At 41.4% G+C, this 23,692-nt stretch overlaps 1 protein-coding gene and 1 pseudogene across 1 annotated transcript in view; both read right to left on the reverse strand.

Annotated features, from left to right (window-relative positions):
* Positions 1–7,212: 7,212 nt before the first annotated feature.
* Positions 7,213–8,210, reverse strand: LOC120846992 (annotated as a pseudogene).
* Positions 8,211–8,930: 720 nt separating this feature from the next.
* LOC8027082 overlaps positions 8,931–23,692 on the reverse strand; it is a 33,597-nt gene continuing 18,835 nt past the window's right edge. Inside the window, exons 17-24 of the mRNA XM_042288817.1 lie at positions 21,974–22,027; positions 21,088–21,150; positions 20,921–20,980; positions 20,783–20,836; positions 20,647–20,706; positions 20,528–20,578; positions 17,131–17,406; positions 8,931–9,079 (exon numbers count right to left, since the gene is read on the reverse strand). Coding sequence (XP_042144751.1) covers positions 8,931–9,079; positions 17,131–17,406; positions 20,528–20,578; positions 20,647–20,706; positions 20,783–20,836; positions 20,921–20,980; positions 21,088–21,150; positions 21,974–22,027 — 767 coding nt within the window. The remainder of the gene's footprint in view (positions 9,080–17,130; positions 17,407–20,527; positions 20,579–20,646; positions 20,707–20,782; positions 20,837–20,920; positions 20,981–21,087; positions 21,151–21,973; positions 22,028–23,692) is intronic.

Raw genomic sequence — 23,692 nt, forward strand, 5'->3', positions numbered from 1 at the left:
GTCTTGAGAGCGCCGCCACGACATCGCCGCACGAGTAGGTGGATCTTCCCTTCTAGTACGTGCTGGGTTATCATAGCAACACAACAAAAATTCACAGTCAAGGATAGCGCTTTTACGCGGAAAGATGAGTTTCCACCACGCCGTCTACGACCACGACCAACTACGATGACGATCACGACCGACGCCATGTTTGCGGCTAGAAGAAGCCGGCCCGTGACCGGCATGCAACGCGCGCAAACACTTCTCCTCGACCTGCGATTGGTTTGTCGTTGCGGTTGTTTTCCAATGCACGCACGTGAACGACACGTGCGTGCGTCCCTTCGTCGCTATGGCAACTGAAGCCTCTCTCTTCGCTTCTCCCCGCTTCTTCGAGCAATCTCCTTGCCCCGCGAGGGTGTTGTTGTGGCTCGCGCCGTTATCTAGTGTCGCACAGGGAAGCGTGCTCGCTGCTTTGGTTGTCGGTGCGGTTGGCGGGCTGTTCCAGAAACCGCACTATAACCGGTATTTCCTTTCGCGCACCTGCATTTTAAGCGGTATGTAATTACATGGGAGGCGAACCGGTGGTTTAAAAAAATCGCGTTATACCCGGTCCTGCACTATAAGCGGTTACGTTGTAAGTGGTCTATACTGTATGTTTTTTGTACAGATTAAGTTTATAATGAACAAAAGGCCCATAAAAAAAAAAAAAAAAAAAGAGGGCTATTTGTTAGTGCAGACGTGGCCTGTATAGGCTGACAGATTGGACATCTTGGAGTTGGCTGTGGTCATTACCTCATTCATTTTGTTATGTTTTTTTATTACAAAATAATAAGTATAGACAGTAATCTTAAGTTTAGTTTTCTGTTCATTTCAAACTTTTTGTGATGAGTGTGTTTTGTGACTTCAATAAGGCTGGGGCAATCGGAGTCTTCAGAGATTTTGAGTTTTGTGTTTGTGTCAAAAATTTGCTTGCATTGATCTTAGAAACAAAATGTGCTAAAGTGTGCAAAGAGACTTACGAGATCCTGCTACATTTCTCCAAGATGTGAGGGATTTTCATCAGCATTGCATCAGAGTGTCATCGGAACGTTACGGTAAACTTGTATGGACTTTGCTTTCGGTTGTCGCTTTGAGCAACATAATGTTCGATATTAACTTCATATCAAACGTGGAGCGTGCTCGAAAGTTTCCCGACATTTTATATTGTTCAGAATCTTTTCGGGCGAGCCCACTTGCTCCCTTGAGTTCGCTTCTCCTCGCACAATGGTGCACTGCGGAGAAGCGACATCCACAGAGCAGCCGCATGCTTTGGAGAAAAATGCTCCTCCAGAGCAAGGAAAACAAAAAAACGCCTGTCTTAAAAAAAAAAAAAGATATATATATGTATATATATAACGGGCATGGTGGCGGGAGGCCGTAGGCGTGGGTATATAACTGAAGAAAAAAACCTTAGTGAAAACAGCAACAACGGACGATTTATTCTTCGACGTTTCGGCCGGAGTCTGGCCTTCGTCAGGAAGAACTTTTACAGATGAACGCGGGTGGTATTTATACATTGCTACGGTCGAGTCCAAGTTTCTAAAAAGGCGGGATGATGGTTGGAGGTTCCAAAGAAGCGTAAAAGGAGTTCCAGATGGGCAAACGTTTATACAATGCTACGGTCGGGTCCGAATTTCAGCGGGGTGACGGTTGGAGCTTTCTTGAGAGGGGGCGTAGGGTAACCTTGTGTCCGGGCGGGCGGGGCTGACCTGGACGATAGCGTGCAATAGACGACAGACACACGCACAAACTAAAGTGCTGTCTCAAGAAAGAAACAAAAAAAGACAACGGCATTGTCATTTGTGTTGTTTTCTGGAGCATTCATGAGTTAGACCTGGAAGGGAACAATGTTAAACCTATAAATAAAAAGAAAGAATGAATATCAAAACCTGGAAATAAAAGAGAAAAGTTGATGGTCCAGTTCCGGCCACAAACACAGTACCACTGCTAACAATGAGGTCTGGGACCTGAAAATATGTCCCCTGATTGCTGTTGCTATTCGTCTGTTAGCATTTTATTCAGTGCCAGAGTACCGGGGCTTTCATTTATTCCTTGTTTAATAACGTTGAATCAGTAAATTGGATAGGATTCACGCTGTTCACGTTCGCGATTTGATTTAAATCCAGATTCTAGGAGCGTCACTGACAATTTATCAAATGAGTGTTCTGGGAGAGCGAGATGTTTGGATAGAGGCAGTGTCGGAAGATTTATGGCGTGAGATTTGTGATTATTAAAGCGCAGTCTAAATGCCGTTCTAGTCTGCCCTATTATTGCATTTTGCATACCGTACACTCGAATAAGTACACGACATTCGACGAGGCACATGTTAGGTGCCGTTTAATTTTCACTGAGAACTGCGAGTGCATGCTGCTGGCCGTGTTTGTGTGCTGCATCTGTTTACAGATCAGACATCCTGGGTGCATGCAAGGCCTACATTCGTTAGGTGGTAGCGATGATGAGGCCTACATTCGTGGTGGCGAAAAACTAAGAAGAACCCGCCGGAAATGTTATATTCTTGCATATTCAGAGGCCCAGAACTATGAAACAAGTTTCTCCTACCAAAATGTGAACAGGCCAAAAGACACGTCCCAAGAACGTAAAATGAGAAAAAGAAATTTTATGACGTGCTGAATTTGAACAATTTTAGAAATCTTCCCCCATGAGTTAATTTATTCCTCAACGTGGAAAAAACAATACATTCTTTTGTATTCTGCAGATGGTAATGATATGTACTGTCTCTGGTGTTAATATAAATGTGATACCTCAAACAATGTTGGCGAAAAAAATGACCAAGTTTAGGGCATAATTGCCCGTAGGTACTTGTTTGGATATTTCTTCGAAACTCGTCTTGAACAACAATTATCATATCTTAAGACGACACTTACCTAGGACCTTTTCATTTTAGTAGTTGCCTCACCGGCGGATAGAGGGTGCCGACGCACTCGGCGCCATTAGGTTGCTTCAATTTGGTTGGTTTCGGTTTGAACTTGCACGCGGTTATGTTGCTTTTTTACGGGGTTTTTGCTTAATTTGGTGATACAATTATTTCCCTTGTAGCACACAACCAATGAAACAGTGGTATTGAACCACTTTCAGGACTAAGAGGTGAATTTTATTTTAGCCTAAATTACGGGCTTTTTGACCAACTCCTTTGGTGTATCTGATTAAGGTCGGTTGCGAAACGCCTGACTGATGTAGAGGGAAGATTACCGTTATCTGCGGCCATGCCCAATGACACCAGTTTCTAGAAAAACAAACTAATAAAGAGTCTAACACGTGAATGTAAAGAAGCATATCGACAGTTTGATTAGCAATGTACTAAATCGGCCAGAACAGATGAACTCGCGAGTTTATTACTTACTGTTTGGTTTTCGTGGGCACCCAACCTTTAGTGAACTTCGCAGACTAAAAACGTATCGTGTGGTGACGCAGATAATTGATATAACCAATTAGTATTGTCTCTGCCATTTTTTTTCTTTTTTTTAACTCAGTACTTGACTATGTTTTGACAGGCCGAGTAGGAAATTTCTTAATTATCAACCCTTCTATAGTACTCAACCAGAATTTCACGATATTGGCCTTAGGAAATAAATTATTTTTATATGAACATTTGCTTACTCAAGAATAAGTGACAGTCCCGTCAAATTAAATCTGGAATTTGCCTTCTGTAAAATTGGCCAAATAAAATTAAAGGGTGCAGGAGGAGAAATACCTCGGAAAGTTTGGCTGGATTCTAGCGCTAGGCACCACTTCACGGACCTGTGTGAAAAAATATTTATTTGTTTGAACAGATTTGCTTTGTAAATTTCGGCGTTGCCAGCCACAAAAAGTAAACCTCTATTCGCCATCGACAATCCTGGACACAAGTAATTGTTATGCAGACGGCTTTTTTCTTTTTTTTCGCCGTCGATTGTTGCAGGCTCCAGATACAGGCAAAAAAATAAAACATTGTACGCAAAGAAAAAAAAAGGCGTTATTGCGCATGCGCCCAAGCTAAACCACGTTTTGGATTTGCAAATAGAAACAATGTTATTTCTTTGTGCACGCTAACCTAAAACTCGCTACTGTTAAGTGTCTGTGGTAGTTTCTTTTGCGGGAAGACTCAACCTTTGTGCTTGTATTAATTGAGTAAATGGCACTGGTTATCTAAACATAACCACTAAATCTATTATTGACTGTCGAAATGGGAGCGAGCGCAGTATACAATTTTTTAAGCTTCATAGGTATAAACCGACCAACCGAATGTTTACGTCACAAAAAAAAGATTGAGAATCTCAAACACAATTATGTGTGATATTATGAAAAAACAAATCGCCTGATGTTGACGTACCATTACTTTTAGCCTCAGATAAAATATGAGTTAAACATTCGTTGTCTATCCCCTCCGCGAGTTTCCTCACATAATCAAAAGAAACTGTTCTCGATATATTATGAATAAAAAGAACTATACTTTCAGGAAATACAGATAGACTCCTTGCGCTGACTATTCTTGACACCTTCCGATCCTAAATGCGCGATATAAATATATGCGCTTCTTACTGAGAATGTTCAGTCACTATTAGTAAACAAACCTCGATTTCGTAAGAGACTTTGAACCCTCGTGATGTTTTAGTCGTCTGTTTCCGAAGTAAGACAAGAAAGCGCAATGAAACGTGACGAAAAACACGAATACAATGCATCCGCCAAGGCGCAGAGGGGAGAGCGGAGCAGCAAGTTGAAGCAGCCTAATGGCTGCCGCGTTATGTGATTCCAAGATGGCAGCGCCCATGCGGAGGAGGATGAAAAGGTCGATACATAGATAATTCTTAAAAAGTTTAAAATCTCTACCATAAATAGCTTCAACTATAGCGCGCTTCAAATATGGCACGATCGATAATTTTCAAAAACCCGTCGTCCTTCCTCGCTCCTTCGGGAATTTATTTCTTTTAAAACCAAGCATGCCAGATGATTGAAATAAACAGCATTGTCTTTCGCAAGGAATGCAACACCACATGTAAAATTGCAAAAAAAAATTACGAATGTACCTCACTGCTTGAATCAAAATGAAACCGCCCGCCAGTCTTTCGAAGTTCGACGAACTTCGAACTGTTTGAGTGGGGGTTTGCCCCCCCACTCAAAAACAAGTTGGTACGCCACTGGGCGCACAGGTCTACCACGTGACCCGCGGCTGCTCCCGCGGGCGCCAGCTACAAATTCATTTTGCGCCTTAGGTCTGGCTCTAAAACTTTTTTTCTTCTTTGTAAATTCGTTTCACAACATTTTTTCCATCTAGGCTGTAGAAAAAAAAAAGGTTTTTTTCCTTTGCTTGAGTCTATGATGCACGTATCATAAATGTCTGAGTAAGCAAAGGATTCATCTCTTCTTCCAAGAGTGTGGTGTGGTCTGGCAACTTTCCCAACCTATCCGAAACCTACCGACTAAAGATTCGGTCAATTATCCGAACCTTTCCGAAACGTCAGATTCGGGTCCGAATCTTGGTTCGGAAAAAAGTCGGTCCCATCGCTACACAATACCCGTAAATGACAATCGTTCGTTTGTATTTTGAGCCCGATGGCTGTATTTTTCGACATAAACAGCCCACTCTGGCAAGCGCTCGACGAGCAGCCAGTGGAGAGCACGCCACATCCGGCGCAATCGTGACGTAGCTCGTCTCGAGACGAGCAAAGCTGTGGCGAGGCCGACGTCGAGAGGATGCCCTAGCCGTTCCAGCGAAGCGGTCGAATCACGCCAGCGATCGGGCCACCGCAACTAAAAAAATTGCATTGCGTGTATATGTTTGTACAGCCTTGATGTTGGTACGCCTCAACGGGGGCCCGTCCCCTAGCTGTAGATGAGATATTTAGCCAGTGCGGTACAACCGCTCACCTGTTTTTTTTTCAACGTGCATCACGCAGCAGTGATTACACGAACGCGTGCCAGTACGAAACTCGTACAGATTGAAGCGGGCGGGTATCAAACCCAGGCAGAGCTCCTTTTGTAAGGATTTTGAGCGACGGGTTAATCGTCTACAATCTTGCAGAGGGACAATAGCGACATCTGGGCAAATCTGGGACAGACACAAGTGTTCCGGTGAGACAAGAGTTGCTCTTCCACTTCTCCTCTTGTGCTGGCCGGAGAGCTGTCGGGATGAAGTCAGGTTTAAAGCAGTCATTGTCACTACCTGTCAAGGTTCCTAGACAAGCATTACAAACGAGGCTTTAGCGACATCCACCAGGTGCTCTTTGCTAATCGTTTAATTCGTTCTAAAATTCCTTTTCGTCTTTTTTAGTAAAATATTGGTGTGTCCGATGTGATACTGCTCCTTTAAACATGTGTAGACCAAAAAAATGAGCGCTGAAATTTCATTGCATATATCTAAGCGAAGCAAAAAAAAAAAAAATTACACTGCCTTTGTGTCAAACGGTGAACCTTGGCCCATGTACATCAAGCTTCACCGCTTTATGAGTCCGGGACCCATATCCAGATTTTCCGCCAGGGACGAGTCAATATCGCCACCCGGCTCCGAAATCCGCTTTCCGCTAGCACAGATCCGCAAGTGTAAACACGCCATTACACGAGCTAAGAGTAGTGGCTAACACGGGTGACCGCTTGAGTTAGTGGAACAGATTTGAAAAGGATGCTCAGTACTATTCCAGTCCTACCTTCTTTGGTCTCCATTGTAAGTTGATCCCCAATTTAAAAAAAAAAAAAGCTATGCCGAAAAAAAAAGAAAAACGTGATTCAATATTTGAAGAATGCGGTAGTCAAGGTCTAGTTCTTGTGCAGCTGTCAATCGAAAGAGCAGAGAATTTTGACTTCACTTGGGTTCCATCATGCTAAAAAGCAGTGTCACTTAACGCACAAGTGTAGGTTTTGCTAAAGTTTTGGCAAGTTCATAAACGTTGGGGGATGCTTTTCTAAAGGAAGACGCGGTAGCAGATATGCTGGTTTTTGGTGGTATTTTACACATTATACTTACAGGCAGAATAAATTATCGGGTGTAAAGGTGGGAGGGGAGATAAGCTTTAATACAACAAGTGTTGAGCAACAATTACTTTTTCAAGCGCTTTTTTTAGTACCCATTGTCAATAGGACCCACCCTGACCACAGCTTATGTCTAAAAAGAAGGCTATCTGTTCCTTTTGCACCAAATCTGTCATTACAAAAGGTAATGAATACTGTGCTCCAGTATCAAAGAGGACCCCACAGTCATTATCAAGAATAAGCTCATTTAGTGATGCAGCCACTTTTCCATTTTAGAGCGATGTGCTAACAGATGTTAGAGTCTGCTCCCAAAAGCGTCAGCAGTTGCTCCAAAGAAAAGTTTTGCCTGCTACACAAAAGGTCAAATGCCACTTCCCTCACTGTAATGAATTCACAAAATGGAAATGGTTGTACAATCAATGAATGTGAAGAAGAGTTCCAACAAGTTCAACAATGTCACGCTCAATCGCCGACCCAAAAGCGCACACAGACACACAACATGACACCCCGTCGGGCACTGAATGCATCCACGAAAGCCACGGTGCAGGCCGTTCCGTCTTGCACGAGCTCTTTTGGCGTGTCGACGTTAAGTTCGTAGCCACACAAAGACGACGACACCTTCTCACTACTCAGAGTGGTCCTCGAGTGTGTAGCACTGCAGTCCAAGCCGCCAACAAAGAGCTTGCCGAACTGGTCGAGCTCACTCTTGCCCTCTTGTGGACCCACGACTTCCTGCGGACAAAGGTGGCTACGATCGTCATGGATGTGGCGGCAGACCAGTCGAGGGGCAACTAGATGAAGCCGGCTGTCTCTCAAATCTTGTCCCAACCCTGCCGCTCTTTTAACTTTTTTGCCCTCACAGGTCAACGTTCTTAGATCTATCAGCTGACAAGCTCCACAAAGAGCGATATTCTAGAATGGTTCTTCTGTTGCCTGCACGTGAGCAAGTTCCTAGCATTTCCGGCGGCACCGCTTCCGCAGGCAATGGAGAGATTTCGAGCAACATTTTTTTTCCGTTAACTTTATGCTTACTATAAAATCTATAATAGCATCACTTTTCACCGCAGGCAATGTGCATTCAACGTTCTGCCGCTTTCACTCGTAAAGCGGGCACATAGAGTAGCCAGCGCCACGGAACAAGCATGCAACGAAAGGGTGCTTTTTGGCAGCTTGTCAACAGACTTTGACCATCGTTGCTTCTTCACCTTGAAATCTAGTAGAACCGACATCTCAGGCCCTCGCAGTACAGCGTACCATACATATATTCTCGAAAAACGGTCAGCCATTTCGCAACGAATCCTTCGTAACCGTAACCAATAAAGCCTGCATGTGCCCACTTTCTTCCAGAATATGCACAAAGCGAATTGTTGCGGGTTACAGATCAAAGTCCGATAGCAATTGCAGACTAATAAAAAGTCACTTCGCCAAGCTACGGTGAATGGAATGCTTCTCGAACGGCGTGTCCGGCGTCCCATTCAGACTATCCTTTTTAAAGTGGTGTCGAAGTGGCAACGAACGACAACGCAAAAGCCGTAGCGTCACGCTCATGATGAGAGGCTATGAGTGTCACTGTTGTAGCGGCATTAGAACTCCTGGCTGCCAAGGCTACCGTGGAACGTCAAGTTTGAGAGTTACCGGCGGCAGAACAGGTGTCTCCTGCACCCAGCCCCTCTGCTGCGCCACCGCTAGATCATGGCAGGCGACAGCGTGACACTTCCACGACGTCACCCGAGGAAAACCGAGGGACCCCGTTTGAGGATGCATACACCGGTCGAAGTTTCGTTCCAAGCACCGTACCGTCCCCTCCAAAAGCTAACCAAGGGAGCCCCTCACCCAAACCGGCAAGCCGTGCCGGCACGACGACGACTCGTTTTGGTTCAACTTCAGTTGCGGTTGCCACAACTTCGTCGCGACAACTGCTAAAACAACTATGTTGTAACAGCTGGCTGCTAGGACCGCTCGACCTCGTGGGATCGGACTAAATCTTCCTGAGGTTCGCTGACGGCAGAGGGTGCGTGCCGAAGTGGCCGCACCGGGAGATTCAGATCCACGAGGGCCCGATGTTGTTCGACTTTCCGCGAAGGTACCGCAGTCGGACCTAGAAACGACAAACGGATGGAGGCACATTAACTACGCAGCGCACAAACGCACGGGCGAGAGACCTAACTTTCCATTACGGAAGTGGGACTGAATGTCGGTGCTCGCACGGCAGATGAAGGCTAGGCATCTTTGGGGCTGATGTGCATGGTGAAGGCCAAGGTTGGGAGATGCTAGCTTCAGAAGCTGCTTCTACTGCCTTATAGTACCATATCTGCACGAATATAAGGCAACCACGAATATAACGTAAAAGCAAGTTTTTAAGCCCCTAGAAAAAAAAAAAGATTATTACAACAGTTGAGTTTGGTTATATCACACTCGGGTATTTCAAATTATTGTGTATATCAAACAGCCCAACATCCCCTTGAAAATCACATGTAATGCAATAGGAGTATCGAACTCTCATGGCAGAGACATCGCAGCTTACGGTCCAATTGCACCGGTGGCAAGCACATCGCTTGTATCGCAGGGCTGACAGACAGCCAAGCCAGCATACACTCGGTAAAAAAACACAAAACAATGAACCGTAAAAAAAAAAGTCGAGGATGGCAAGGGCACGCACGCGCACGCGTAGGGAAAGCAGGGAGTGCTTGCTGTCAAAACAATAGCCTGCGCCCTTTCCCCGAACACTGCTGATGCTGCGCAACTCCCTAGCCCCAAAATTAGCACAAAAAAAAATGTCTTCGGCAAGTCAGGTGTTGACAACAACAATTGTGCAATCGCACTTTGAACACCTTATCTTTGTTTACCTTTTCCTTTTGCCGTTATCGATTTGCCCATTTTTTATTTTTTTGCCTGTCTTTTGCTGCCTGAATTAAGTGAGCTTTCTCTTTCGTTACTTGCTTAACTTTTTTTATCATCTTTTTAATCGTTTCGCTTTTTCATTTTTTTTTCATTTTTTTTGTGTTTTGTTGTTTATGCTGTGGAGGTCCCGGCCAAGTGTGCGTGTAAGCCTGGCGGCGTTTGCGGTCTCCGCCAACTACGCTCTTCTGCATTTAGCGGCTCTTGGACGCTCTATTTGGTAATGCTCCCGTTTGTCGTGACCTTCGGTATTAGCAGATGCCAGGAAATTTACACTGGAGCTTAATTTAGCATATTTTTGAATATCAAATTGTTGATATACCAAACTATATTACGATCCCCTTTGAATTTGATATATCCGCGTTCGACTGTATTATAACGCAAATACAGTCAAACCCAGCTATATTAAACCCATTTACATAGAATTATCCCTTTAATCGCACACTTTTTGTGCACAGTAATGTTACAGTGATAATGTATAGCAAAAACTATGGTTACATATTTTTGGATATCAAAATATTGATGTATACCAAACTATTTTACGATCCCCTTGGAATTTGATATATCCGGGTTTGACTGTATCATAACGCAGATACAGTCAAACCCGACTATATCGAACCCGTTTACATAGAATTATCTCTTTTATCGCACAATTTTTGTGCACAGTATAATGTTACAGTGATAATGTATAGCAAAAACTATGGTTACATATTTTTGGATATCAAAATATTGATGTATACCAAACTATTTTACGATACCCTTTGAATTTGATATATCCGGGCTTGACAGTATTATAACGCAGATACAGTCAAACCCGACTATATCAAACCCATTTACATAGAATTATCTCTTTTATCGCACAATTTTTGTGCACAGTATAATGTTACAGTGATAATGTATAGCAAAAACTATGGTTACATATTTTTGGATATCAATATTTTGATGTATACCAAACTATTTTACGATCCCCTTTGAATTTGATATATCCGGGCTTGACAGTATTATAACGCAGATACAGTCAAACCCGACTATATCAAACCCGTTTACATAGAATTATCTCTTTTATCGCACAATTTTTGTGCACAGTATAATGTTACAGTGATAATGTATAGCAAAAACTATGGTTACATATTTTTGGATATCAAAATATTGATGTATACCAAACTATTTTACGATCCCCTTTGAATTTGATATATCCGGGCTTGACAGTATTATAACGCAGATACAGTCAAACCCGACTATATCAAACCCGTTTACATAGAATTATCTCTTTTATCGCACAATTTTTGTGCACAGTATAATGTTACAGTGATAATGTATAGCAAAAACTATGGTTACATATTTTTGGATATCAAAATATTGATGTATACCAAACTATTTTACGATCCCCTTTGAATTTGATATATCCGGGCTTGACAGTATTATAACGCAGATACAGTCAAACCCGACTATATCAAACCCGTTTACATAGAATTATCTCTTTTATCGCACAATTTTTGTGCACAGTATAATGTTACAGTGATAATGTATAGCAAAAACTATGGTTACATATTTTTGGATATCAAAATATTGATGTATACCAAACTATTTTACGATCCCCTTGGAATTTGATATATCCGGGTTTGACTGTATCATAACGCAGATACAGTCAAACCCGACTATATCGAACCCGTTTACATAGAATTATCTCTTTTATCGCACAATTTTTGTGCACAGTATAATGTTACAGTGATAATGTATAGCAAAAACTATGGTTACATATTTTTGGATATCAAAATATTGATGTATACCAAACTATTTTACGATACCCTTTGAATTTGATATATCCGGGCTTGACAGTATTATAACGCAGATACAGTCAAACCCGACTATATCAAACCCATTTACATAGAATTATCTCTTTTATCGCACAATTTTTGCGCACAGTATAATGTTACAGTGATAATGTATAGCAAAAACTATGGTTACATATTTTTGGATATCAATATTTTGATGTATACCAAACTATTTTACGATCCCCTTTGAATTTGATATATCCGGGCTTGACAGTATTATAACGCAGATACAGTCAAACCCGACTATATCAAACCCGTTTACATAGAATTATCTCTTTTATCGCACAATTTTTGTGCACAGTATAATGTTACAGTGATAATGTATAGCAAAAACTATGGTTACATATTTTTGGATATCAAAATATTGATGTATACCAAACTATTTTACGATCCCCTTTGAATTTGATATATCCGGGCTTGACAGTATTATAACGCAGATACAGTCAAACCCGACTATATCAAACCCGTTTACATAGAATTGTCTCTTTTATCGCACAATTTTTGTGCACAGTATAATGTTACAGTGATAATGTATAGCAAAAACTATGGTTACATATTTTTGGATATCAAAATATTGATGTATACCAAACTATTTTACGATCCCCTTTGAATTTGATATATCCGGGCTTGACAGTATTATAACGCAGATACAGTCAAACCCGACTATATCAAACCCGTTTACATAGAATTATCTCTTTTATCGCACAATTTTTGTGCACAGTATAATGTTACAGTGATAATGTATAGCAAAAACTATGGTTACATATTTTTGGATATCAAAATATTGATGTATACCAAACTATTTTACGATCCCCTTTGAATTTGATATATCCGGGCTTGACAGTATTATAACGCAGATACAGTCAAACCCGACTATATCAAACCCGTTTACATAGAATTATCTCTTTTATCGCACAATTTTTGTGCACAGTATAATGTTACAGTGATAATGTATAGCAAAAACTATGGTTACATATTTTTGGATATCAAAATATTGATGTATACCAAACTATTTTACGATCCCCTTTGAATTTGATATATCCGGGCTTGACAGTATTATAACGCAGATACAGTCAAACCCGACTATATCAAACCCGTTTACATAGAATTATCTCTTTTATCGCACAATTTTTGTGCACGGTATAATGTTACAGTGATAATGTATAGCAAAAACTATGGTTACATATTTTTGGATATCAAAATATTGATGTATACCAAACTATTTTACGATCCCCTTTGAATTTGATATATCCGGGCTTGACAGTATTATAACGCAGATACAGTCAAACCCGACTATATCAAACCCGTTTACATAGAATTATCTCTTTTATCGCACAATTTTTGTGCACAGTATAATGTTACAGTGATAATGTATAGCAAAAACTATGGTTACATATTTTTGGATATCAAAATATTGATGTATACCAAACTATTTTACGATCCCCTTGGAATTTGATATATCCGGGTTTGACTGTATCATAACGCAGATACAGTCAAACCCGACTATATCGAACCCGTTTACATAGAATTATCTCTTTTATCGCACAATTTTTGTGCACAGTATAATGTTACAGTGATAATGTATAGCAAAAACTATGGTTACATATTTTTGGATATCAAAATATTGATGTATACCAAACTATTTTACGATACCCTTTGAATTTGATATATCCGGGCTTGACAGTATTATAACGCAGATACAGTCAAACCCGACTATATCAAACCCATTTACATAGAATTATCTCTTTTATCGCACAATTTTTGTGCACAGTATAATGTTACAGTGATAATGTATAGCAAAAACTATGGTTACATATTTTTGGATATCAATATTTTGATGTATACCAAACTATTTTACGATCCCCATTGAATTTGATATATCCGGGCTTGACAGTATTATAACGCAGATACAGTCAAACCCGACTATATCAAACCCGTTTACATAGAATTATCTCTTTTATCGCACAATTTTTGTGCACAGTATAATGTTACAGTGATAATGTATAGCAAAAACTATGGTTACATATTTTTGGATATCAAAATATTGATGTATACCAAACTATTTTACGATCCCCTTTGAATTTGATATATCCGGGCTTGACAGTATTATAACGCAGATACAGTCAAACCCGACTATATCAAACCCGTTTACATAGAATTATCTCTTTTATCGCACAATTTTTGTGCACAGTATAATGTTACAGTGATAATGTATAGCAAAAACTATGGTTACATATTTTTGGATATCAAAATATTGATGTATACCAAACTATTTTACGATCCCCTTTGAATTTGATATATCCGGGCTTGACAGTATTATAACGCAGATACAGTCAAACCCGACTATATCAAACCCGTTTACATAGAATTATCTCTTTTATCGCACAATTTTTGTGCACAGTATAATGTTACAGTGATAATGTATAGCAAAAACTATGGTTACATATTTTTGGATATCAAAATATTGATGTATACCAAACTATTTTACGATCCCTTGAATTTGATATATCCGGGCTTGACAGTATTATAACGCAGATACAGTCAAACCCGACTATATCAAACCCGTTTACATAGAATTATCTCTTTTATCGCACAATTTTTGTGCATAGTATAATGTTACAGTGATAATGTATAGCAAAAACTATGGTTACATATTTTTGGATATCAAAATATTGATGTATACCAAACTACTTTACGATCCCCTTTGAATTTGATATATCCGGGCTTGACAGTATTATAACGCAGATACAGTCAAACCCGACTATATCAAACCCGTTTACATAGAATTATCTCTTTTATCGCACAATTTTTGTGCACAGTATAATGTTACAGTGATAATGTATAGCAAAAACTATGGTTACATATTTTTGGATATCAAAATATTGATGTATACCAAACTATTTTACGATCCCCTTTGAATTTGATATATCCGGGCTTGACAGTATTATAACGCAGATACAGTCAAACCCGACTATATCAAACCCGTTTACATAGAATTATCTCTTTTATCGCACAATTTTTGTGCACAGTATAATGTTACAGTGATAATGTATAGCAAAAACTATGGTTACATATTTTTGGATATCAAAATATTGATGTATACCAAACTATTTTACGATCCCCTTTGAATTAGATATATCCGGGCTTGACAGTATTATAACGCAAATACAGTCAAACCCGACTATATCAAACCCGTTTACATAGAATTATCTCTTTTATCGCACAATTTTTGTGCACAGTATAATGTTACAGTGATAATGTATAGCAAAAACTATGGTTACATATTTTTGGATATCAAAATATTGATGTATACCAAACTATTTTACGATCCCCTTTGAATTTGATATATCCGGGCTTGACAGTATTATAACGCAGATACAGTCAAACCCGACTATATCAAACCCGTTTACATAGAATTATCTCTTTTATCGCACAATTTTTGCGCACAGTATAATGTTACAGTGATAATGTATAGCAAAAACTATGGTTACATATTTTTGGATATCAAAATATTGATGTATACCAAACTATTTTACGATCCCCTTTGAATTTGATATATCCGGGCTTGACAGTATTATAACGCAGATACAGTCAAACCCGACTATATCAAACCCGTTTACATAGAATTATCTCTTTTATCGCACAATTTTTGCGCACAGTATAATGTTACAGTGATAATGTATAGCAAAAACTATGGTTACATATTTTTGGATATCAAAATATTGATGTATACCAAACTATTTTACGATCCCCTTTGAATTTGATATATCCGGGCTTGACAGTATTATAACGCAGATACGGTCAAACCCGACTATATCAAACCCGTTTACATAGAATTATCTCTTTTATCGCACAATTTTTGTGCACAGTATAATGTTACAGTGATAATGTATAGCAAAAACTATGGTTACATATTTTTGGATATCAAAATATTGATGTATACCAAACTATTTTACGATCCCCTTTGAATTTGATATATCCGGGCTTGACAGTATTATAACGCAGATACAGTCAAACCCGACTATATCAAACCCGTTTACATAGAATTATCTCTTTTATCGCACAATTTTTGCGCACAGTATAATGTTACAGTGATAATGTATAGCAAAAACTATGGTTACATATTTTTGGATATCAAAATATTGATGTATACCAAACTATTTTACGATCCCCTTTGAATTTGATATATCCGGGCTTGACAGTATTATAACGCAGATACAGTCAAACCCGACTATATCGAACCCGTTTACATAGAATTATCTCTTTTATCGCACAATTTTTGCGCACAGTATAATGTTACAGTGATAATGTATAGCAAAAACTATGGTTACATATTTTTGGATATCAATATTTTGATGTATACCAAACTTTATTACGATCCCCTTTGAATTTGATATATCCGGGCTTGACAGTATTATAACGCAGATACAGTCAAACCCGACTATATCAAACCCGTTTACATAGAATTATCTCTTTTATCGCACAATTTTTGCGCACAGTATAATGTTACAGTGATAATGTATAGCAAAAACTATGGTTACATATTTTTGGATATCAAAATATTGATGTATACCAAACTATTTTACGATCCCCTTTGAATTTGATATATCCGGGCTTGACAGTATTATAACGCAGATACGGTCAAACCCGACTATATCGAACCCGTTTACATAGAATTATCTCTTTTATCGCACAATTTTTGTGCACAGTAATGTTAGTGATAATATATAGCAAAAACTACGGTTACATCGAACAAAAATAGCAGCCGCTACCGATACATCGAACTGCCAAGAGCACCGTTACGGTCTGCAAGCTGGCTTTCCCCCAACGCGAGCGGCCGCATTGGGGGAAAGCCAGCTTAAAAAGCACGCCGGCTTTTTCTTTTTTTTTTTTTTTTTTTTTGTGCGGCTACAATAACTTTTTGGGAGAAAAGAAAAAAATCTCTTTTGCGGAGGGAGCGGGAGAGGGTGTTTCATGCTCTCTCCCCACTCTGTCCGCAAAAGAGAATATTTTTTATTTCGAGTGGTTGACGCGGCCACCTGGAAAAAAAAAGCCAGCTTGCTCTGCTAGCTGGCTTTCCCCTACGCTGCCATTTGCCTTAAGCCATAGAGAGACGAAAAAAAGAAACCTCGTTAGTGCATCGTTAACAAACCAACAAAAAGAGGCCTCTGCTTTCACCTACATGAACAAGAAATGTGCCTTTTTGTCAGAATGTTTCCTCGTTGGTTGCCATCTTGTTTGTTGCCCTTAAAACAGAACCACAGTCACCCGACTTTCACCAAAAGTTGGGCGGGCACTTCTTGGGCAGTCTACAAAACTAAAGAGAAACGAAAACGTCGACAGCAGCATTTGCAACGCGAAAATCTCGCACTGACATCACCGAAAACGTTGCACCCAAGATATCCGAGAGACTCACCGGAACCAGGAAGCCACATTGGCACGACGCCCGGGTTTTGGGACTCCGCCGCCAGGAAAGACTGCACCTCCGCGACCGGCAGAGTCGTCACCACGGGCTGCATCGCGATGCCGTGCTCCACCTTGCGGAAGTAGATGACCTTCACCTGCGGCTGTGCTTTGTCCGAGACGAAGGGGAAGACCCGCCGCGGTGGCCGAGCCAGGACGGAATACGAGCCAATGGGATTCACGGGGACTGCATCTTGCTGGAACTCCTTCGCAGCTGCCGCATCCAGGCCTACAAAGAACGGGTGGATGGCACGCGCATCACGCCATGTACAATGTGCGTCGGGGCGCTATTGGGCGTAAAGAAATCAATACAGTCCAACGCCTTGATAACAAACGCCTCTACTACGAAAACGCCTGTTTAGTGAAGTAAAATAAAGTTCCGGCCAATCTCCCATGCGTTTAATGAGTTTCCCGAACTACTAGAACGAATTCCTGTTAAAAAAATATTTTCGTTTAACGAAGCAATTTTACGACCCCACGAAGCAAAAATGACTGATATAAAGAAATTTCTATGTGAAAAGTAATTGATTTTACGAAATTGTCAAAGTACGTAAATGTTAAGCTAGAGAAGAGAAATACTGCGGTAGCGGCAACAGCTGAAACCACCCCCCCTGCGCAGTGCATTCTCGGTTTTGGGTTTAAACAAATTATTAGTCTATGACCTCGCATCTAGATGGCGCTACGTGACTATGTCCTTGCATACAGGCTTTTTATGCAGCAACATAGTCAGGAAGCGCCATCTAGACACGAGGTTGTACACTAACAAATTATTCAGACTCAAGACCGAGAACGTGCGGCACTGCTTTAGGGGAAGTGGCATGACGAAGCTGGTGCCGCCGCCTTCATTTTGTGTGGCCACATACACTTTTTTTTTTGCTCACACCGTCGAATACGCGCCACTCTGCTCCATGATGAGTTTCTTTTTAACGTTCCATCGGCACAGTGCACACACTCGTTTTTTTTATTTTGCATGTACGTCAATGCATTTGACAAGATTACATAAAAAGGAATATTTTTATGCCGTCTTGGCATTTGTTTGTCCGACGCGCCGAGCTTCGTCAGATTTTTAAGGATCCCAATTTCGCTCGGAGTCCCAAACTGTTCCGCCTTGGAGCAATGATGCGCGGTCGAGGAAGCGATCTGCAACTCTACCCGCGATGTCAAAATCTAAGCGAAGTCAGTAGAGCCACAGAGGAAGAAACGCGCCCTTGTTTTCGTGCAAGACAGACGTGTAAAAGCTTCGGTCAGCTCGATCGAAAGCAGCACGGCCATCTTGACAGCCTCCTCCAAAGGACACTTGGAGGCGCTTGCCACCGCCCAATTTAGGAAAAGCCACACTTACACAGTTGGCGAATGCCTTTCCTATGTTATGGGGGGTCGATGTCGGTAGTTTAGCGATCGTTATGATTCATATTGAGGCAAGTTTGGTGCGTGGAAGTTTGGACAGCGGGAGATTAGTCTGCAGCAAGGAGTGCCTGCTGTCTCGGCTCTAGAAGACAAACTTTCCCAGTCTCGGTACTGGTGATACGACCGCTATCATGGTGTCTTTAAAATGCGTCCAGCAGCGGTGCGTACACAAACCCGTGCCAATACAATTTTCGTTTAGAGAAACAAAAAGAGGGGATGGTCGAGCCCAAGGTGCCTGGAGTTTGCAGCGCGAGCTTTCGCCCCACGTGTTCAGCGCTGCGACGTGCGAGCAGATTCTACCACCGTTCCCCCTTTTGATAAGTGAATCGTCGAAGTGCATAACCTTAATTCTGATGTCGCTCCTACTATATTTGGCACTATACGGTTTCCTGAAACACCTCAAATGTTGCGCAGATACGTCAATATAAGAAAATTCAAATTCGGTTTCGCACGATTTTTTGTGCTCAACTACTACAACCCAGTTAACGCAGTTATAACTTTACTACAAAAAATTTTGCCAGTCCCGCGGACTTTGTTACAAAGGTATTTGACTGCGTGAAAAAGCCAACGAACGAAATGCAATTAATCTTTCCACGAGAGTGTATTCAGGTGGTGCATTTTTCATACTCAAACTTGGCGAGGGTAGGTTTTGAGGGGAAAAAGTGCAAGAAAAGAAAACCCTGTCATTTCCTATGCGCGAGAGGAAAGCAAGACGCAAAGCATCCTATTGATGCTGCCACTTGCACAAGTACCACACATGCTGTAATCTGTTTCGTGTGCTCATCTCCAAGAAGAAGCTTTCAAGTCTTTACGCCATGCAGTGCCACGCGTGCCAAGTGGCATCAGCTGGATGCTGGGAAAGTAGCGCCATTGCCTTCCCCGCCTGGTAGACGGACACAAATGGATACTAACACAGAAACGACTGAAACCACGCAAGGCGATTAGCTGATACGTTTCTGTTGACATGGCAATTTCCATTTTGGTCCTTCCAAATTTTCGACGCATCACAAGTTTTGTTTTTAATAATTGGCACCAAGATTGCTATGGAGCATCGTCCCATTGAAAGCGTTCCTAGCCAGTATAAGCGTCTTTGGCGCCGTGCATGCAATGAACTGATCAATCGTGCTTATCTCCACCGATTTCTGACAGGGATGCCATTCTTCTTGAATATTTTAAGACAGAAAATTATTTATTGATGCCACCAAGCGTTGATGCCACACATAGTAATGGCGCGAGGATGTGCCCTAGTTTCGCGAGTGCCTGTGTAACGTGATCTCGGTGTACGAGAAATACCTTCGAAAGGCAACGCGCAGCCGGGAGTTAGGGTCAGCTCGCCAAGGTCAAAAAGGTCGAAGAGAAACTGCTCACCGCCCGAACCAAAATGGCAACCGTACTGACGGTGCCCCTTTCCCGGGATTTGGTGACTTTGCTAGAAACCAGACGTTCGCAATGGCGACGTGTCGCGCAAAAAGCTATTGGCGATTTTCGTCGAACGTTTTTTTAACCCTTTTTCACGGCTCGGTTTTAGAGAGCCAGGCACCGTGAAAGATCACGTTCGCCTAAAAAGAAGCTGGCAAGCGAACAAGCCGCGACAACTTTCTGGAAGTCGCCAAGGGTTGCCGAAAGGATGAGAAAGACGGGACATCAGCAGCAAGCGCTCTATGCCTTCCTAGGCACCATCGAAGGCGGGAATCTCGCACCGAAGGCGGAACGACCGAAACTCATCCCTGACATTCCCATTCGACCAGTGACCGTCGGAAGCTCTACGTCTCGAAAGCAATCGAATTACGAGGTCAACTGTAGTCTTTGCTGCGATCCAAGTCGGCACAAAATGGAGTACACGAGCGATTCCTTCGCCACAGTGGGCGTAAAGGCTGAATCTCACGGCCATGAACAAAAGCTAAATTCGGAACAATAACATAAAATGAAGCGTAGCTACGTACCTGTCTCAGAGGAAAGCGACGGATCGTCGACTTCCGTCGGATCTTGAGGCTCTGTGCACAAAGGTGGTTCCAACATTCAGAATGGCACCCAGCCGTGAAATGACATAGAGACAACAGACCAATCTTGACGGCCACCGCTGCGTTGCCACGTTGTTGGGCTTCTTCGGAAACCAGCGGCTCTGCAAAGGACGAGGTGGAATTCAACCTGTTGCCGACGGTTGAATGTCAAAATTGCTAATCTGATGAAATACAGACCTGGATCCGTGTGGAACGTAACCTTTGTCACGTCCATGGGATCTGGTAGTACACCTGGCGGGGAAAACAGTATGAGACGAAACATAACATTTTGACGACATGTTCCCATTACAGAAAGAAATGTCATCGAGAAGATACCTTTCGGAAGAGCTGGCACTGGGTTCCCAGGTTTCCAAACTTCCTCATAACATTCTGGCTCTGGGAGTGAAGAAGAAACCGAGACCATTTCTAATAAAGGTAACGCTTTGTAAGGCCCAGAGTAAAAAAAACAAAACAAAAAAACAAGCACCAATTTTAGGACAGACCTGATTTAATGGATACAAGATGGCAGCTAGGCTCTTCGTCTTGCTCAACATATTCCGGTGGCTCTGCAAATGCAGCGACAGAACATCAACAGATTAGCTTATGCTATATAACAACGCAAAAACAATACTATTAAGAACGGTCCCAAGGAATGCTTTAGGTTATGCCGAAATGTAAAGAAATAAAGCTAGAACAAACTGCGCCATAATCTTTCATACATTAAGAAATACCGTGAAATGTGCCAACGAAGAGGGCAATTCTGCTCAATCCTTTATAGATCTGGGGGTTACAAAGTACTTTGGAGCAGTCAGCTCTTTTAAAATACAGGTTTTTATTTTTGTACTGTGTATAAAAAGATAATGGTTCAATAATCACACAAACTAGCTATTGTAGAAATGAATGGAAACATATAGGTAGATCACATTTTTCTTAATTATATAGAATCGAAGCATATACACTGCATTAATTTCTACAAAAGAAGACAGCTCTACAATGCCTAGCGTTTTCATGAGCAGATTAGAAATTGGGTATTCTACTAGTATAACCCTAACTCGGCCAAATTTAAAAAAAAAATATTTTTCGTGCCATAACTTTATATGACGTGGCTTTCTGCGAGTACATTTCTAACAATGAGACTCACAGTTTTCCATCTTTTTGTAAATTATTCTGGCTCCTGAAGTTATAATGTTATTGGATATACAATGACCGGGTTAAAAAAAAGAGCTATAGGACTGCAAACATCTCGGAAGAGCTGTACCAGAGCACTTTGTTTGTGGTCCTTCTGTTTCACCTTAGAAACCTCAAAAGTTTGAAGTCCCTTTCCTGCTCCGTTTTAACCCGAGACAAGCTACAACACCATGCATGTAAACTGGTCATCTGGCAACACACCCGTTTTGATAGTCACAGCTGCCATCGTGCCATTGCCACTGGAACCGTCCACCCCTGGAAGAGAAGATGCCAAGAGGCTACAATTACTAAAAAGTTACACACTGAAGATTATGCTGCCATTAAAGAAGTACTACTCCCATTCTTTGAGCTACCCCAACTAACTATATATGTTCCGATTCACATGCCTTTACCCTTTCTGGTATGCTATTTAGTACCGTGAAATTCGGAATAGTTATTGTGAAATCAGCAAGTGGAAATGATGCCCATACCAACATTCGAATATACCCCCGCTTTTCAATGCCCAGACGTCAAGGGAAGGCAGGCTTGCAGGTCGAGCGGGCAGTAAAAAAATGGACTCTACCAAGCAGTTATTACGTGCTGCAGCGTGGGTGCACGAACAAGCTTCCAAAGCATTCATTTGAGAAACTGCTTGTAATCAGTTGGCGACACAGTCTACAGCCCCGAGAGTGAACCCCTGCCTTCCGATGACGTCAATTTTTCATGGTTGCCAATGCGAGCACCAAATTGTAAAGTCAAAAACTTAACGGAAAAAAAAACAAAAAACAATTGGCACAATATTTGGGTTACTATTTCAGCTATGCTTGTTGGTGTGTTCAGCACATTTTCAGGCATTTTGGGGAGTATGAAGGAAACGCCGAAGAACCCCTTCAACACCACAGAAGAGCTTTGCCAACATTAATAACGAAATGATCACTCTGATGGCAATGTGCGTTTTCAGATAAGATTGAACAACCATGTCCGGTGACCATTTTTAATTTTCAGGAAAAAAAATATACTTTGCTGGCACCACGCCCAAAAAGGTTAAACCAATCCTTGTTTAAAAAAAAAACTTTCAGCCTTTCCACTTTGGTGAAGAAGGAAGAGCAGCGGAGCTGTAGCTTCTGTTCTCGGTGGTGGCCTTCCAGCCGAGCGATCTGCTCTTCTTTTGCATGGGAATCTGAAGCGCTCGACGCAATCTAACTTTAGGCGATAGCAGCCTCACAACGGTTACGAAACCATTCGCGCTGCTGCGCACTTCGCCACTCATTCCGTTCCCACTCTTCTTCCCCCGAGCGAGCGACGGCAGCAAGCGGACAACCGGCAAACACAACACTCTGGACAGCTACCACCATCTATGAGTGACGGCGGCAACCAGAGTTTTCGGTCGACATTTCTTTGCAGGGAACACGATCCTGGGGAAACTAGCCCTTAACAGCTCCGCTGTAAAAAAAAAAATTTGCCTTTGCAACGCGCGATATGCAAAACATGTGCGCGTTTTGCATATCGCGCGATGTTGCCATTTCGGGTGGCTTCCCCTGAAAAATTGTTCTGGCTACGGGTCTAGAAATATTTACTGACAAATTAGGCATTGGAAGGATTCACAAAAAGTATTAATCACCGACTATAAGGTCGTTATTTTGTGAAATAAATTCACAAATACGGCACATTGCAGAATAACGCTCGGGATTAAAGATTTTTTTCTCCGTATCTATAGAAGTTAAGGTCTTCAAACAGTGCCAGAGTATTGCCCTGTACATAGTTCATCTTTGCATGAAATATTGTTGTCCTGGTTAGCGGGAGATATTTACGAAAATTTTTCACACAGGGGCAGTCAACTAAATATACTATATTTTGAAAATCGTTTAAAAAAAGGACATCTTCAATATTCTTTAAACTCTCCGAAATTAATGTTTACAATATGTAATATAGTCCGTTGCC

The sequence above is a fragment of the Ixodes scapularis genome, unplaced genomic scaffold (genome assembly GCF_016920785.2).
Source record: "Ixodes scapularis isolate PalLabHiFi unplaced genomic scaffold, ASM1692078v2 PGA_scaffold11__112_contigs__length_91849675, whole genome shotgun sequence".
Taxonomy (NCBI): domain Eukaryota; kingdom Metazoa; phylum Arthropoda; class Arachnida; order Ixodida; family Ixodidae; genus Ixodes; species Ixodes scapularis.